Source organism: Lepisosteus platostomus, chromosome 13 (assembly GCF_059453375.1).
Source record: "Lepisosteus platostomus isolate fLepPlt1 chromosome 13, fLepPlt1.hap1, whole genome shotgun sequence".
Lineage (NCBI taxonomy): Eukaryota > Metazoa > Chordata > Actinopteri > Semionotiformes > Lepisosteidae > Lepisosteus > Lepisosteus platostomus.
Window position 1 is genome coordinate 18,251,310 of NC_142623.1, and position 17,116 is coordinate 18,268,425.

Below are 17,116 nucleotides of genomic sequence, written 5' to 3' on the forward strand. Positions count from 1 at the left end.
CCAATCACAATCAGTAAAAAAGCTGGGATACTGCCTTTCAATATCAGTGCACATTTTCCTATATCTGAATGCAACCTTTGAATACAACTTTTTCAACTCAGATGGGAAAAGAGTGCTTTTGCTATTGTTTCCACTGGAGGGAGACTTTGATCTACGTTGCAGGTTAGACGTTGATTAGACGTTACAGGAAATCTAGTTCTAATGCTGTATTTTCGCTTGTTACACCAAACGCAAACCAAGAAATGTAGGCAAAAGCACTGGAACAAGGAAGGATGGTACAAAAAATTAATAGTTAAAATGGAAATTAAATCTCTATTATATAACTATTGTGTTTCAAAACAATTCTTTCTGTTTTCCCATTAATCCTTAATAAGTCATATGGAATGTTTCTACAGATGGCTCTATTAGGTAAATATTGTGGTAGTTCTCAGAAGGAACTGAAAGGTAACGTGAAGTTTGAATACCTTTGAAAATGAAAATAAAACACTGGTCACCCCCCTCTTATGATTTTACTCTGAAGGGAACAGGAAATAGCAGTTTGTTGAACAATTCCATCCAATTTTATCATCCTTGTTCCTGTACGATTTGGCTCATAGGGGGCACCTCTTTACAATGAGAGTTGTGGGAAGATGGAACAAGCTACCTAGCCATGTTGCTGAAGTTGAAAGCAGCTTCTTTAAAAAAAACAGCTGTCTGAGATTCTTGGATTCATTAACTACCAACTGCCAAAAGGGCTTGATTTGCCGAATGGCCTCCTCTCGTTTGTAACCTCCCCTATGCTCTTGTACTTGGAGCAGGCATCTCTTAGCGGTCGCCTTCACAATTTTAATGAAGAAAGAAATGTGAAAATCATCAGAAAATGTGATGATCTCTCAGGGGTCAATTTGGGCTCATACTTTGTCGTGATAGAATTGGTGAATAATTGGTGTCTTGGGTTATCCCCTCCCCCTGTCCCCCCACACATCAGATCACTCACCAGAAAGGGGCTCCAGCAGATGCAGGACACCAGGGTGATGCCAGCCAACTGGGCCATCATCTCAATGTCATGGGACTGGGTGCTGTGCTGACGTGCACCAGGCAGCTTCTGACTTCCCCCCAGCCTGGCCTGCAGCAGAGCCAGCCCACTCAGGGAGTTGCAAAGAAGGGAGAGACACAGCGAGGCAAGGCCCAGGCCTGAGAAGACCAGGGTGAGGCCTAGATCTGCCAGCGAGAGAGTTCCATGGACCTGCAGAAAGCACCAGGTGTCTGGGAATTGTCGGGAATACCTTCCTACCTTGGCCAGGGGCAGGGCAGCGACCAGGAGGGCGAGAATATAGAGGAGGGCCACTGCCAGTTTGGCATGGGTAGATGTTACTGCTCTAGAATGAAGCAGGGGCCTAGTAACACCCACACAGCGCTCCACAGCCATGGCACCACTGAGGAACAGCGGGCACAGGCCGAAAAACACCATGCAGGCCCCAAACAGCTGGCAGAAAGCCCCCGAACGGTCCACAGCTGACCAATGCATCTTGGCCAAGTAGAGCCGAAGTGCAAAGGCGCCTGGGATGATGTGCCCTACCAGATCAGTGGCCAGCAGTGCGCCAACCAAGAGCAGGAAGGTGGTCTTGGATCGGCGGCGGAAGCGGGCATACGATTTGACCAGGATGCCCAAAGCAATCAGGTTGGAGATGGCGCCCAGGGACATGGTGAAGCAGGGCATGGCAATGGAGAGGTTGGCTTTGGGCTGGCTGGCGTTGAGAGCTGGCAGTGGTGAGAAGGTGGTGGAGTTGGGCCTAGGGTAGAGAACGGACACGGGTGTGAGCTCTGCGGTTCGGTGTGCCATTCTGAGGTACAGTGGGAGGAGCTCATGCCACAAGCCATCTGAAAAAGGAGGAGGAAGGCAAAGTGAACAGAAATTTTCGAACAGATATTGTGTGAGAGAGAAAACAGTCTTATCAACAAGCATGATACATTTTCTGTGTTTATTTTCAAGTAACATGCCTCCCGTTTGACTAAAAGCACTGCTTTTCAAAGCAATCCGAGTTCTAATTAGGTTCGGAAAGGAGTGATTAATATAATCTGTCAGTGGTCTTCCAGTTACAAATAAAAGAGTACCAGTTAGCAGCTTGCTCACAACATGAGCAAGCAGCCTTGATTTCTAATTATTAACTTATCAGGTTTTCAATTGTCAGGCTGGATCAGTTCACAGTAAGTTTAAAAGGTGCCTGATAAAAATGCAGACTACTTCAAGTTAACCGTATATCAGATGACATGACTTCGTCGAGTCAGTCGGCAGTAGTAATAGATCGTAGGGTCTCGACATTCAGTGGAGAGAGCCTTCATAAATAGTCAAATTCACATATAACCAAGTCAACCCCTATAACATTGCATAATGTACTACAGTACATACTGTATAATTTATAGTTAAAGTTCTAATGCATTGGCTATAGGTTAATTATGATAACACTGACCAACTAAAACAAACAACACAGTAATCAGCTAAAATAAACTAAACAAATCACTCCTCTGTGTCCAATGGATGCCTGCTCATTTTCTGCTTGATTAGCCCACACCCACTGTGAAAAAGGCAATAATACTGTCAGAGAACCTGTAAAGTCATCTCCAGTGTGTCATTCCTCATGTTGCTGACACAGAACCTGGAGTGTCTGTTACAATAAAAAACCAGACCACGCTGAGATGTGGATGTTGGGTACTTGGGCAGGCAGCAAGGAGAGGCTTGCTCACATGCTAGATTTGTCTTGGGGTTCGAGTTTGACATGGAGCTAATCTGAAAGTTTTGAAAGTTGCAGTTAACCTTCAACTCGGTTTCATCCCTCTCTGCTCTTCTTCCATCCAAGACTGTGTCGTCCAAGACCGAGTTGTGAATAAGCAAATGCGCGAATGTTAAATTTCACAGGTGTCGAGACCCACCTGTATTTCAAAACAACACTGACTGTATATGACGAAACAGAATGTAATCAGTTTCCCTACCTACCACTTACTGACCATTGAGTTTGCAAGTGTTCCTGTTCCTTAAAAAAAATCCACTTTTTTAACCCAGCATTCTCATGTCTTGCCAGTTACTATAGATCTTGGACGTCCCCATGCTATGTTAGCTCATAGCTACTTTGCTATTTTTTGAACAGAAGTTCAAAACCAAGAGGGCAAACAAAAAAACAACCTAAAATATCCCAGCGCTCTAACCAGAATGGTACAGCATTTCAGGCTGTGGAATTCCAATAAGACTTGGGAACAAAACAGGAGCAAGAATTGCTCTTCTTCTACTTTCCCAAGAACAGAACTCCCAATTACACAGATAAAGCGCAAGGAGAGCACCCAACTGGGATGAGTTATCCATCATCTTTAGTAGAGATCAGATAAGCCATGGCGTCAGCCTTGTGCCAGTGTCCTGTTGCTGTGGTGAGAGTGCCCAATTGATTCTCTGAATTAAAAGACAGCCATCTGGATTCAATCAGTTTATGCTGGATACCTTATAACTAAGGGTAAAGCTTATCTGTTCTCCCAGACAGTGATTTGCCAAATACTACCTTTCAGCACCATTTTAAGGCTCCACTGAAGAGTTATCCTCAAACAGACAAAAAAGTTTCACTTACACAGTTATAGAAAGCATGTAAAGAGAAACACACCGGTGCCATACAGAACCGTGCATATACTTGCTTGCTATATACTTATAATATACTTGCTATACAGAACTGTGTGCCACCTTTATCCTTCACATATAACAAATGCTGGCTCTGGTTTGTGCTTTCTAACGTAATTTTGTTTTTTAATGCTTAGTCTAGCTTAGTCTAGTCAAAACTGGTAAAGGGAGGAGAAACACTGGAGGCAGTAAAACAAAGAGTGAAAGCTGGATGGAACAAGTGGAGAGAGATAACTGGAATAATCTGTGACAGGAAAATTCCCAGAAAGTTAAAGTGCAAAATGTACAAGACTGTGATTAGACCTGTACTACTATATGGAGCTGAATGCTTGGCAGTTGGAAAGAGGGAAGAGAACTTGATGAGAAGAACTGAAATGAGGATGTTGAGATGGATTCTGCAGATTTCAATGAAGGATAAGATCAGAAATGAAGAAATCCGTAGACGATGTAGGGTGGTGGATGTGGTTGAGAAGATGCGAGAGGCGAGGTTACGGTGGTATGGACATATCATGAGGAGGGACGTTGAGGAAGTAACAAAGAGGGTAATGGAATTTGAGGTGGAAGGTAACAGAGGAAGAGGCAGGCCTAGAAAGAGATGGATAGATTGTGTGAGAAAAGATATGGAGGTATGTGAAGTGAGTGAGGAAGATGTGCTCGACAGAGACAAATGGAGAAGAGCAACCAAAGCAGCTGACACCAGGACAGTCTGGGACTAAGGCTGTGAAAAAGAAGAAGAAGAAGAAGAAGAAGAAGAAGTCTAGCGATTAGCCTAAATTAGAGGTTTGCAGTCTTGATGCTCCAGGTTCTACTGTTGTTTAATACCAAATGTGTTCTGAGTTCTGTATGCTCTCCTTTTGACAAATACTTATTTGAATTAAGTTCTTTATTCAAAGGATGCCTGAAATCAAAAGATAAATCATGCAGTATCTCCTTGACACTAGATTATGGGGCTCCAGACACAAATCCATGAATGAACGTGGCCAGATTGCAGTTACTTGCAGTTACTGCTTCACAAAGCAAATATCTGGAATACTGAATTACTGTAATTTAGCTTCATGCCAGAGAAAAGTAATTAACATATTTATCTGTAGAATTGAGATGCATGACTGTCCTATGCAGCAAGGGAATTCTAGTATAATAAATCCAAACAAATTAACTTACATTTCATTAGCAATTGAAATGAAGGACTCAAGTTCCAAATACTCCAGTATTGCACTATGCAAGAAGAAACAGGCTTCAGATGCATTTTAATACGGTCAGTGCCGTTGTTTGAAATGCACAAAGGACTTGCAACGGGAATTTAAACCTCCAGAGTGATGTCACTACAATCCTACAATACTTGCTGGCAAGGCTCACTTGACGTCAGCAACTGATTGAGATTGATCTGAATCTTAACACCCTTGGAGTTCAAGTATGTTATGTATGTTAAAAGCATCGTCACAGTCACACCTCCAGCCGGAGATAAATGGTCTACACCCCCAGTAAATGTCCAGTGTAATGAAAAACTTGTGAGGTACTTGGTCCCTAGGTCCCTCACAATGGGGTTAAGATCTGTTATACCCACATTGTCTTGAACAAATCACTACCTAGCAATGCTTTCCCCATTGCACATGACCATAAAATAAAATGTATTTTTGTGACAAATTTCATACTCAAAATATCACATGTGCACATCACACTACAATCTTGCAAATTTGCAGAGTTTGCAAATATCATGCTACAGATTATAAATTGAAGTTGTTCACCATGTGTTTGTATAATAAAAATTCTCATAAAAAAACTTTCTAATTGAGCTCCTTACAAAATACTTTGGCTTAGTAGGAGATTTGTTAAGGATTTAACAGACACCATGTCTACTGCAGTGCCTATCTGATATCTGAGGGTATTCATCTTTGTAACCAAATTTGAAATTCTCGAAGTTTTCCCCAAATTTGGCAGCTTAGTGGGGGCTAGATAAACTCTAAAAACTGAAAGAATTATTTGTGATATATGAATGGATTACAATTACACTGAAGGCCCTCAAAAACCCAATTAACTCTCCCATAAAAGCATTCTCATTATAAATACAATGCTTTAGGATTTTAAGAGCCTTTGCTTCTTATTCAGAGTATTTCTCAGCCCATAATGCATGAAGAGCTGGAGTTTTGGAAGAAGTTTTTAAGAAATGTTTAACAAGCTCAATAGTTGGTATTGCCCAGGGGCCTTGGGTTCAATTCCTTGGGTGGGATCCGTGTGGAGTTTGTATGTTCTCTCCATGTTCCTATGGGTTTCCTCCGGGTACCCCAGTTTCCCCCTGAAGTCTAAAGACATGCTGGTACCGTAGGCTAAATGTAGTTTAAAATGAAAGTTTAGGAGGGATGACAGCAGCCAAGCTCAATCAGACTTGACTGTCAGTAATTCACAATCACTTCTGATGTCATTTCCTGACCTAAAACATTATAAATACTTTGTGTAATCCCCTTCTTTCCATCTTTTTGCATCCCACCTCCACCCCGTCTCCATCTCTGCAGCTGCCCCTTGGTCACTCCTCAATCTTCATGGGGGTCCCAGCCCCCTCGTCCTCTGACCAAGAGGTTAGTCCCTAGCCGAGCGGGTTAAGCCAACTTTTGTGGCTAAACCATCCCATAAACATTTCATTACACTTAATATTTAGGTGTTGTTATTCCTAGGGAATTGGCTGCTGGGAAGATTGGTCCTGGTGTGAGTTTGCCCAGTGGTGGACCGGCATCCTTTCCAAGGCCTTGTGCCTGTTGCTTGCCAGGATAGGGTCCGGCTCCTCCATGATCCTGTATTGGATATGTAACAAATTCATGACCTCACCAAACCCAATTTATTTCAGAATCAAGGTACTTGCTTGCGGCTGTACTTACTTGCTCTCTGCCTGTTTGTTAGTGGGTCAGGTCAGTTAGAAACTGTGCCTTTCTACTGCTCCAGTATCATCCCTGATAACACAGTTTCATATCAGGTACATGTTTTGCTAAGCTCCCAAATGTGAGTTATTGGTTGGTGATTATGACAGAGAGGCAATCAATATGGCCTTTTAATTACAGCCTTGGCACAAAGGGAAGGTAAAGTGTGCTGTTTATTTGTATGAATGGACGAGCTAAAATTTGTGCCGGTGAAAGATAAGATATAAGGCAGTAGGAGTGGTGGCAGAAGTGTGGGCTAATGGTTTGAGCGGAGACACAAGGAGGAAATGGGGGTAAGTGGTTCGAGCTGAAACACTGGGAGATTGAGAAGGAGGGAGACAGCATGGATGAATGATTAGATCTGAGAAACTGAAAGAAAGCAAAGAAAGCAAGGTTACTATTATAGGTGAGGAAAATATGGAAGTCAGGCTGTTTCACCTGATGGTTGGGACAGAGGAATGTGGACAAAGGGAATGCCGCATTGAGGCCCAGCTGTTTACACTAGAGACTAGCAAGAGACATGAGTGAGGGAGGAAGCCAGACTGAAACAGAGTGTTGGGGTGGCACTGCAGCAATTTACAGGCTGGAGGGGTGAGCTGAGGAGCTAGGAGAGAGTTAAGGTGATGATTCAGTCAGGCGCCAGCCAAAACACAATAGAAGAAGCCATCAGCAACAGATTGTTCCTCTATATACAATAGCCTGGGAAGATTTTATATGTGCATCACCTGAAAATTAATTTCATAACAATGCATGCTGAGGAATGAATTTGAGTAACTGAGAGAATATTAGCAACCTCTATTTAATTGTCTTTCTCTTTGTTCTTCCTTCTGATCTGATGTTTAAAAAGCAATGTTTTTCTTGTTAGGTAAGGGCAAGCATGACAGATGGAGAAACATATCACTTAGTCACTTCTTGAATGGATAAGCTACTGAGCAGACTCCCGTCAAGCACTACACAGTGGAATTACAATCAGGGGCTCTGCATCCCAGTGTTATAACCTGCTCCTGATTGCTTAATCAGGTTTCAGTGCTACAAAGACTCTGCTTGCTTGGAATCAAGATGTCTTACACAGCAGACCTTCATAATGTATGTACACTGGGCACCAAATCTGCAATGTAACAAATAGGACAAGGATGGGCGATTAAGCAACAGACAACCTGCCAAAACCTAAATGCAACCTATTTACAGATCCCTTCCTATTCAAATGAACAGCCTCAGCATAAATAGCACAGCTGTGGCTAAACACCATACACAAAAAGGAGCAAACACTAACCCACCTGTGGTGGCCTGACCTTCTGCATCCTGAGGATAAATATATAAAAAATGTGAGAATATTGGGGGGAAGTTATCATGCTTTTTTCATAGTTTCGGCTAGTTGGAGGTACCCTTCTGATTTCGAGCACCCCAAGATGGACTTTTGTGTGGCTGTTAGCAGCGGGAGTGGTGCACCCCCAGGGGTATTTTGAGTTTGGTGCACCATGACGACTTTATTTCAAAGCTCCACTTGAGCTAATGGGTGCATAGCAGGTTGTTAAACGTGCACCCACACTGCTATGGGATATCAAGAGAGGAGAGATTGCTGCCAGTGCCAACTTTCATTTCCTCTATTTTTATTTTTATTCAGTGGACACTAAGTTGACAGCAGCCCTTTTTCTTGGGTTTGCAGATGTGAGTAGAAAATTGATGGCTATGATAAAACAAGATCATTCTAAATGCTGACACTGCAATGGATGAGAGGTTGATACCTGCAGATGATGCATGGTGACGCTTCAGAATTCAGTATAAAGGCTGACATCTCTTGAAGATGGAGTACGCTTCACCGGTGTCCATATTTTCACAGCTTCCTTTGTCACACAGGAAGACAAATGTGACAGTACTTTATGTCTCCTGGCATTTTGTTTCTTTTGCCCCAGGGATTTGCCAGCCTGTATGCCAACTGAAACATTCTCTGAGCAAAGGAAGCCAGCCTGCAACATGGAGATTTCCATATTTCTAAGAAAAGATGGATGGCAACTGATGTCTGGGCAAAGAAAATCATTCTTCAAGCCTTTCACAAGGCATAATTCTGAGTAAATAGAGCGTTCTTTCACAAGGAATTGATATCAACACAGGGGATGAAGCTGAATAGCTGGGCTGTTCTATTACTTTAGGTCAAGCACTTGTGTAGATAAGGTCAGGAGAGAGACTGAAATCCTCTGTCTCTTTGCGGAGGAAAGAAAATTGGGAAACAGTGCCTCTGTCTGTAGATTCTGCCCACAACATGCCATAAGTGAAACTGTAGTGCTTCATTTGAATACAGTCCACAATATTCCTTCATAAAGGCATACAGTACCACAATATAATATATGTTGTGAATGACTTGATACAGTATATAGAATTCAGATACATTCATCCCAATTTTCATTTCAATAACCACTTAATCCAGGGTTGTGTCGAGACAGAACCTAACCAGGGTGACAAATGGCACAAGGCCAGATACCCCCTGGACAGGATGCTAGTTAATCGCAGGACACACATACACATACTGGACAGACACTCCCTCATGCATGAAGATATACAGTAGAGATGCCAAATTAACTTTCACTGTATGTTTTTGTTGAAGGAAACCATTGCAGGGGCAGCACAGTGTGGTTAGCATTGCTGTCTTGTAGTGCTTGGGCCCTGGGTTCTATTCTGAAACTAAGGTGCAGTCTGTGTGGAGTTTGCATGTTCTCCCCATATTCCTGTCGGTTTTCTCTGGGTGCTCCAGTTTCCTCCCACAGTCCAAGGACATACTGGTAGGTTGATAGGTTTCTGGGAAAACTGGCCCTGGTGTGCGTTTGTTCCAATCAGTTCTGTATTGATTGGTTTAGAAACACCATTCTGTCAAAGAGTCTACCAAGAAAGGCAGTGAAGGGTTAGACTAATATACGTTAGAGAAACAAGTCAGTGTAGATGGCATCCATTAGTCATAAACTATGACAGGAACACACATTAGGAGCCTGTCGTAAAATATTGGTGCATTGATTGCAGCCCCGAAACACTATTTTCTGCCTGTCTGCTCTAAAATGTTTTGTCAATCTGAAATATTCATGACCGAAGAGATGCCAATCCATGGAGCTCTCGTCCAGCACCATGTAAGTTCAATTCGGCTCCACTTATTACTGAGCACCCTGATAATGTTAACTTCTACAGAGCTAAGTAAACGTCATTTTCAGACAGTTAAGCAGGCAATGTGTCCAACCAGCAGCCAGTAGCCATATCACCCTGCAACTCACAACTGGCAACCCACTGAAGCTAAGTGGGTGTGAGCCTGGTCAGTACCTGGATGGGAGACCTCCTGGGAAAAACTAAGGTTGCTGCAGGAAGAGGTGTTAGTGGGACCAGCAGGGGGTGCTCACCCTGCGGTCTATGTGGGTCCTAATGCTCCAGTATAGTGACGGGGACGCTATACTGTAAACAGGATCCTTCGGATGAGACATAAAACTGAGGTCCTGACTCTCTGTGGTCATTAAAAATCGCAGGACGTTTCTCGAAAAGTGTAGGGGTGTAACCCTGGCGTCCTGGCCAAATTTCCCATTGGCCCTTACCAATCATGGCCTCCTAATAATCCCCATCTATGAATTGGATTAACTGCATTACTCTGCTCTCCTCCCCACTGATAACTGATGTGTGGGGAGCGTTCTGGTGCACTATGGCTTCCGTCGCATCATCCAGGTAGGGCTGCACATTGGTGGTGGTGGTGGGGAGTCCCCATTACCTGTAAAGCGCTTTGAGTGGAGTGTCCAGAAAAGCCACATATAGGTGTAAGAAATTATTATTATTATTAAACAAGCCATTTAGAGATTGTTTGGAACTTGGAACTCATTTGGGGGGTTTGATCAAAGAAATGCACTGACTGAATTGAGCCAGGTCTTTCGAAATTGATTTAGGGTGACCTGTATAACAGCCTGGATTATGATGTTCGGGGTAAAATTCAGGGGCTCATAAAGTAATCAGAAAGTGTGCAAATCCTGCATTTACTTCAATATCACATTTCTACTGCCTGTAACAGAGTCAACACATTGCTTGAACTTAATATCAAAATCATTATTCTCTTTGGAAACCGGGTCGCAGCTGAATGCTCCAATACAGATTTAGCATTACCCTCAATTTTTTTTTCTGGTTGGAAAAAAAAACAAAACTGCCATATGACAATTTTAATCATTTCGAGTGCCTGATTCTTCTTTCGCAGTGACTTTCAGGAAGTCATCTCTGTCTAGGTTAAAACAGCAGTGAAAATAAAGACACCGTTCTTGTTGCCGACGATAATAACAGTTTTTATGAGGTATTTATCCCCTAGGGCTGCAGGGAAGCTCTAAAACTGCCTTATTCTTGAGATTGCATGTCTTAGATTTGAAAGGCTGTTGGAAAGCAATTTAACTTTACCTTCCATTCTTTTGACTCTGGTTTTGCATATTGCTATTGCACTACTGTACATACATAATCCTGAAATTTGAGTCCTAAGGCATACCACTGCCATACCTAGGCCACTGGGGCAGGGCAAAGACATTATAAAACAACTTCGTAGCCTCCTACGATTTTCTTTTCTGTCAGAATTATTTTTCATTTTCTTCAATAAGGGTTCAGACTAATCCGTATCTATTGTCTGCAAAATGAAGGATAAAATAAAAAAGAACACAATACTACATAGCTGTGAAGAAAAGAAAGTGTAACCTTCTGAATTAAATGATACATTTTTGACTTGCTAATTTTAGTACTTCAATGCTAGAAGTACAGTAGGTTTTAAACTCTCTACTGTCAGCCTGTGCCATGGACTGAAATCATAGTGCATTTTGGAGTACAATTACCCACTTGGACTTTATCTGTCTGTGAGCAATGTTGTTAGGAATGTTAGTGTCACCTGAACATTCAACCATAAATGTATGTAAATTAGTTAATAGTCATCTGGAGCAGAATGTCAGCAGATGAAAAAAGATTTGATTATAGCCCAGAGTACTTGCTTTGAATATTTATTCATTACCTGGCTACCTGCTTCTAAAGCTATAAGTGGTACTGTTAAGTTATGCCCGTGTTTTAATTAAATTGCAGATAACTGATGATGATAGAACAAGATAATAAGCATTCCATCAGCAGGTTGAAATGTTGGAGGTAAAATGTGAAGGTTAAAAACAAAAAGTGGCAACAAACGTGTCAGCGAGTGTGCCATTGCTTTTGGGGTGGAGTTTAAAGAGGTTAATCGGTCATCAGTCTTGATTTAAATTATTGTTTCCTGTACGCATAAATTAAACAAGGTTAGGAAAAGGAATAGAAAGCTGAAGCTGGAAGACAAAACCCTCACAAAGAATTGATATGAATCAAGAAAAAACTGGCCTGCTTGGCCAGTGAGGGCTGTGCAAGCCTCTGAAAATAACATAAGGAAGTTTAAGAAAAGCAAGCCAATGACCTCCCATCCTACAGGCTTGCTTACAAGTAACTAATTGATCTTTCTCATTTCATTTGTTATTTTATGCTTATTTAGCCAGCTGAGGACAATTTCATTTCTCATTTGAAATAATGACCTGGAAAATGCCCATGTATACAGGTTTTATACGTTTTTGACTGCAGTTTCTTGCTCAGGAGTTAAAGAGCCCTGTCCCACTTGAGATGTGAATCCAGTGTCTACTGGTCCACACTGCTGCCCCAGAACCTGAAGATGTCACTACCTGCCAAGTGATCTCATAGGTAATATTCCTGGAGCTCAGGCCACACAAGGAAGGAGCTTGCACTGGAAAAAAACACAGGTGGAGGCATTTCTAACATACAGGACAGCTTTACTGCAGACAGAATTAGCTTTGTGAAATAACTTTGTTGTGCTCTATTTCTCATTTCACTTAGTAATAGAATAAAAGAGAAAACTGAAGAAATTCCATTTGTTAATAGCTAGGCATCAAATGTATTTGAATGGATGTTTGTCATTATACCCTTTTTAAGATGCATGTCAGCACTCTATTGGCAGTACTATTTTAAAATTTCAGGCTTAGAACGAATCAGCATTGATAAGTGCATTTCAAACCACAATAAAAGTTAAATGTGCACAGTAACTTGTTAAACCTCCAATAAAAATAAAAATATAGACAAAATTTCCAGGTTTCAGCAGTAGCTGTGATTCAGAACGAGGCAACAAATCTTCAAGTGACGTGTTGCGGCCTTATTACTTGTAAAGAAGCAGGCTTGTGAATACATCTCTTTTAATCCAATAGAAATATTGGTTTCGACTTTGAGATGCTTTTGTCGACAAATGCGACTTAGTTGTTAAATGCATGTAGATCACGTTGGGACATTTCTGTGGTGAAATGTGTGCTGCACAACTTATACTTATTCACTTGTACATCACATTACATTAGTCATTAGAGTGACTAGTGAGCAGGAAGGGCCGCTTCACATTGCAATTTGTGGCAACTCAAATGCGAATTTGCGACAACATGGTTACTTAGAGTACTTTCACAAAGTACATTTTTTCTATAATGTCAATGAATTTATTTTGTTACCGAGATGTAATAACTGGTCTGAGAAATTGGGACTGCAGTTCCTCTTTAACTACTCCCCTTCAGCTCTCTGCCAGACATTAAGCAATATTGGAGGAAGCCTGAAAGACATTTCCTTACAGGATAAGTCCAGTCTGGCACTAACCTATCATGTAGCATGACATTAGTAAAGATTAGAAATCGTCAAGATTACAGATGTATTTTTTATTTAATGTCATCCAAAAACATAAGACCCGAACATTTATTATGATAGAACACATTCAAGTGCTCTATTTATTATAAGCACTGTTTTGTACTAGCAGTCAGCTTCCCAGTGTGATTTTTGTAGACCATGGATAATTTGCCAGCTCTTCTGTGAGTGCATCAAGTTCTCCAGACTCTTTTAAATTTGGTGTATAGATTGTCAATAGTGTAGTTCAGTTTGCACCTTTCAGTGGCCTGAAATACCCCAATATATTATACCTGTAGGTCCAGTACAGAGTTCTCAACCACAATTTGCTTTAAATTAATTGGCTCAAAACAGTAGACTTCTTTGGTAAAAGGCTGTATTACATCATACAATCAAAACTAACAGTTCTTGAGCTAGACTGAATTGCCAATAGCTTGTGTCAACCATTTAACGTTTGCAAGGTGACACAGACTTAACCTACAGGTACTAAACAAGAAAATCCTCCAAAACCTTACTTTTTAACAGAACACAAACAACATACTCTACAATCCCAAGCCACAGAAAGAATAAATGTACCTTTTTCAGTAGTTGTTTTCAGTAGTTGTCGAAGTAGTGATTGACAATTTTAGTTAATGTTCCCTTATTGATATTTTATGGAATCTGAAAACTTCTCAACACAGGCATGTTAAGGGTGGAGCAGTGGCTCTGTGGCTAATGATCTGTGTCTGTGACTAGAAGGTTGCCAGTTCAAATCCTGCTGCTGGAAGAGGAATCCTACTCTGTTGGGCCCCTGAGCAAGCCCTTTAACCCCAACTGCTCCAGGGGTGCTGTATAATGGCTGACCCTGTGCTCTGACCCCAAGCTTCTCTCCCTGCCTGTGTGTCTGTGTCTCATGGAGAGCAAGCTGGGGTATGTGAAAAGATGAATTCCTAATGCAAGAAATTGTATAGGGCTAATAAAGCAACATTATCATTATCATGTGATTTTATCAGTTAAGAGTAAGAACCTAAGGGAAAAAAAACGTGTATCTTACAATCACTGTATGTGAAAATGCTCTTGTTATTATAGATTATCATTTGAGTATATGGACAACCTATTACATTGTGCACTGACAGCACCTAGAAGTTATCAAGAGCTCAGCTGGAACTGTGGATTTAGTGTTATTGACAGTGTCCAGCACTGCAGAATGTACTTACTTTCCACTTTCCACTGGAGTTTCCACTGGAGTCAGAGTGAAATTTTACAATTTGTACCTAATTTGAACACAATCATTAAAACCATGAGGACTCAGACTTATCCTTAAACATGAGAAACTGTACCATACAATTGATTCTACTACTTAATACTGAAAGACTTCTAATGATAATGTAGGTATTCTATGACGATTATGCTATCACATAATTATCACATAAAGTGCACGGTAATGTACTATCTCATAATAAAGACATAATTTTCTCTGAATCACAAAAAATACTTTTTTTTTCTTGATGGCAGAATTGCGCTTCTGTAAAGTTCAAGTTTATTGTCATTACACTCATATACACGGTATATGGTGTAACGAAATGCTATTTAGACAGCTCTCGGACATAAGTAGTACAAAGAGAAAACAACAACAACAACAACAATACAATTGTGTAGCAAAAGAAAGACAGAGACAACAGGCAGTGTGCAAAAAACAACAACATACGATGTGCAAAAAAAAACAACAACAGGCAATGTGCAAAAAACAACAAAAAGGTAACAGGTTATGTGCAAAAATATGCATCAACAGAATAAAATAAAGGGATAGAAATTATGGGGAGTGAGCTTTTGACATGTACAGTATGGTAGAGGTAGATTTTCAATGTGTGTTTGTGTTTTTGGTAAGAAAGAAAGAAAGGAAGAAGGCACTGTGAGGTTCAGATCATAGGTGAGAGGTGAGAGTGAGAGTGAGAGAGGCTGGGAATTTAACAGTTTGATAAAAACTGGGGTAAAAACTGTCTCTGAGTCTGCTAGTCCGGGCCTGAATGCTCTGGTACCGTTTTCCAGATGCTAGCAGATCATAAAGTCTGTAGCTGGGGTGTGTGGGGTCTTTGATTATGCTTAGAGCTTTCCTCAAGCACCGTCTGTCATAAATGTCCTGGATAGATGGGAGGGTAACCCCAGTGATGGACTGGGCAGTTTTCACCACCCGCTGTAGGGCTTTGCGGTCAGCAGCACTGCAGTTGCCATACCACACTGTGATGCAACCTGTCAGTGTGTAAAGATCAACACATGACACCACAAATTTCATAAACAAGAAACAGACACAACACAGTATTAATACTAAAGAGGAATTCACTTTGTTGCTTACGTCATGCTAAAATGTTTATTAGTAAGCTAATAAACTCATTAGATCTCTCCTGTAACAATTTCTATACTATTAAAAAAAAAACAGTCTCCCTTTGAAATCCTCACATATGAGTCAAGCCTGCTTATCTGTATGTTAGTGTCACAGATGGTGACTCCTAAATGCAGGAAATGCTTTGTAGGTTTGTAGGTTTGTAGCCAACTATGCTGTCTAGCAATTCCAAGGGTGTTAGATTCCTCTTTACCCCATAACAGGTTCTTTATATCACCCAGTACCACTAGTGCACAGACCAGACAAGACAGTTCACCTACATACAGTAGTTGCCCTTTTTCTTTCTGTAGCACTTACAATATCAAACCATGTCTACCCATCACACGGAACCCAAAGCACAAAATATGCACAGGTGGCACACCCTAACAGACTACTGTAAACAAACAACCCTGTCGACCCCAGTTACCAAAACCTAAATATCCCACGGAGCAGTTCAGCATTGCTGGTCTCCAAAAACAAAACATCTCCAGTCCGTAACTTGGCGTGCCTCCTTCCACTGCAGAGAAGAAACTCTGTTTAGTGTTAGGCACCCTCCTCAGTCCAGTTGCCCTGAACAATGTGGTCCTTTTTTTCTCCAAGTCCAGCTTCTTTTAGAGGAGATGCTGAAGCCTTCCTCTGCTGCTCTCTGTAGAGTCCCTGGGGTCTGAGTCCTCTCCTGGCTGCTGTGGTGCAAACTGTTTCCTCCAGTTTCTGCTCTCTCCCTGTGTTCACAACTGGGGTTTTTGAAGTCTCCTGAACCAGGACTCATGACTTGTTCTTTGGGGGGGTGGAAGTGTTTTTTTGACTGTATACAGATGACCAGGTGTAATGATGCTGTAGAAATCTGACTCTGGCCCAGGGTCATTACTCCTGACCTGGCATGCGGGAATTTTAAACAGACACCCGTGGTTGTACGTGACTTCTCAGGACAAGCTGAAAGGTGGGATAACTTCATCAGGAAATAGCCACTGGACCAAAAGGAGAATGGTCACTCATAAACCACCATTCATGGTATTTAACATCAGGTGAACATGGCTGAACTCTCTGTAACACTGTTGCAGTTGGGGGCACTATGGGAAAAACACCTTGTGTGCATCTCCTTCAATGCCCCCAGAAATGACCATTTCCTTCACAATTAAGCTCATCTCAAACCTTTATGGGAGTACTCTGTGACTTCTTGCAATGCATTATGTATTCACACACTGTTCCAGAGCCCTTACCTCAGTTGAGTCTAAATTAGAACTCTCATTTCTGTATGCCACCTCCGAGCTGTGCGGTGATTTACGATTGTCTGAACAAGGGAAGCTCCACAACAAGGACAGACGAATGCACCACGCTATGGAGACATTAGCCATCCTATACAAACTTGAAGTCGACACAGTCCTTGACACCAGTTGTCCCACACCATTGATTTTCACTCTGTGACGTTAGTTGTAAAATTACCATCTCATAAATGGGACTATTTTACTCAATTAAAACATAGGACAGCGGTCCCTGGAGTTTCCCTCTGCACCAGCAGTGGTGTATTAAGAG

General features: G+C 41.6%; 1 protein-coding gene across 2 annotated transcripts in view; it reads right to left on the minus strand.

Moving 5' to 3' along the window:
* The window catches only part of ptger1c (prostaglandin E receptor 1c (subtype EP1)), a 28,273-nt gene that overhangs the window by 2,463 nt on the left and 8,694 nt on the right, over positions 1 to 17,116 (minus strand). For both annotated transcript variants that reach the window (XM_088603688.1, XM_088603689.1), the window contains exon 2: positions 977 to 1,860. In XM_088603688.1, coding sequence (XP_088459814.1) covers positions 977 to 1,822 — 846 coding nt within the window. In that variant the 5' untranslated portion in view covers positions 1,823 to 1,860. The remainder of the gene's footprint in view (positions 1 to 976; positions 1,861 to 17,116) is intronic.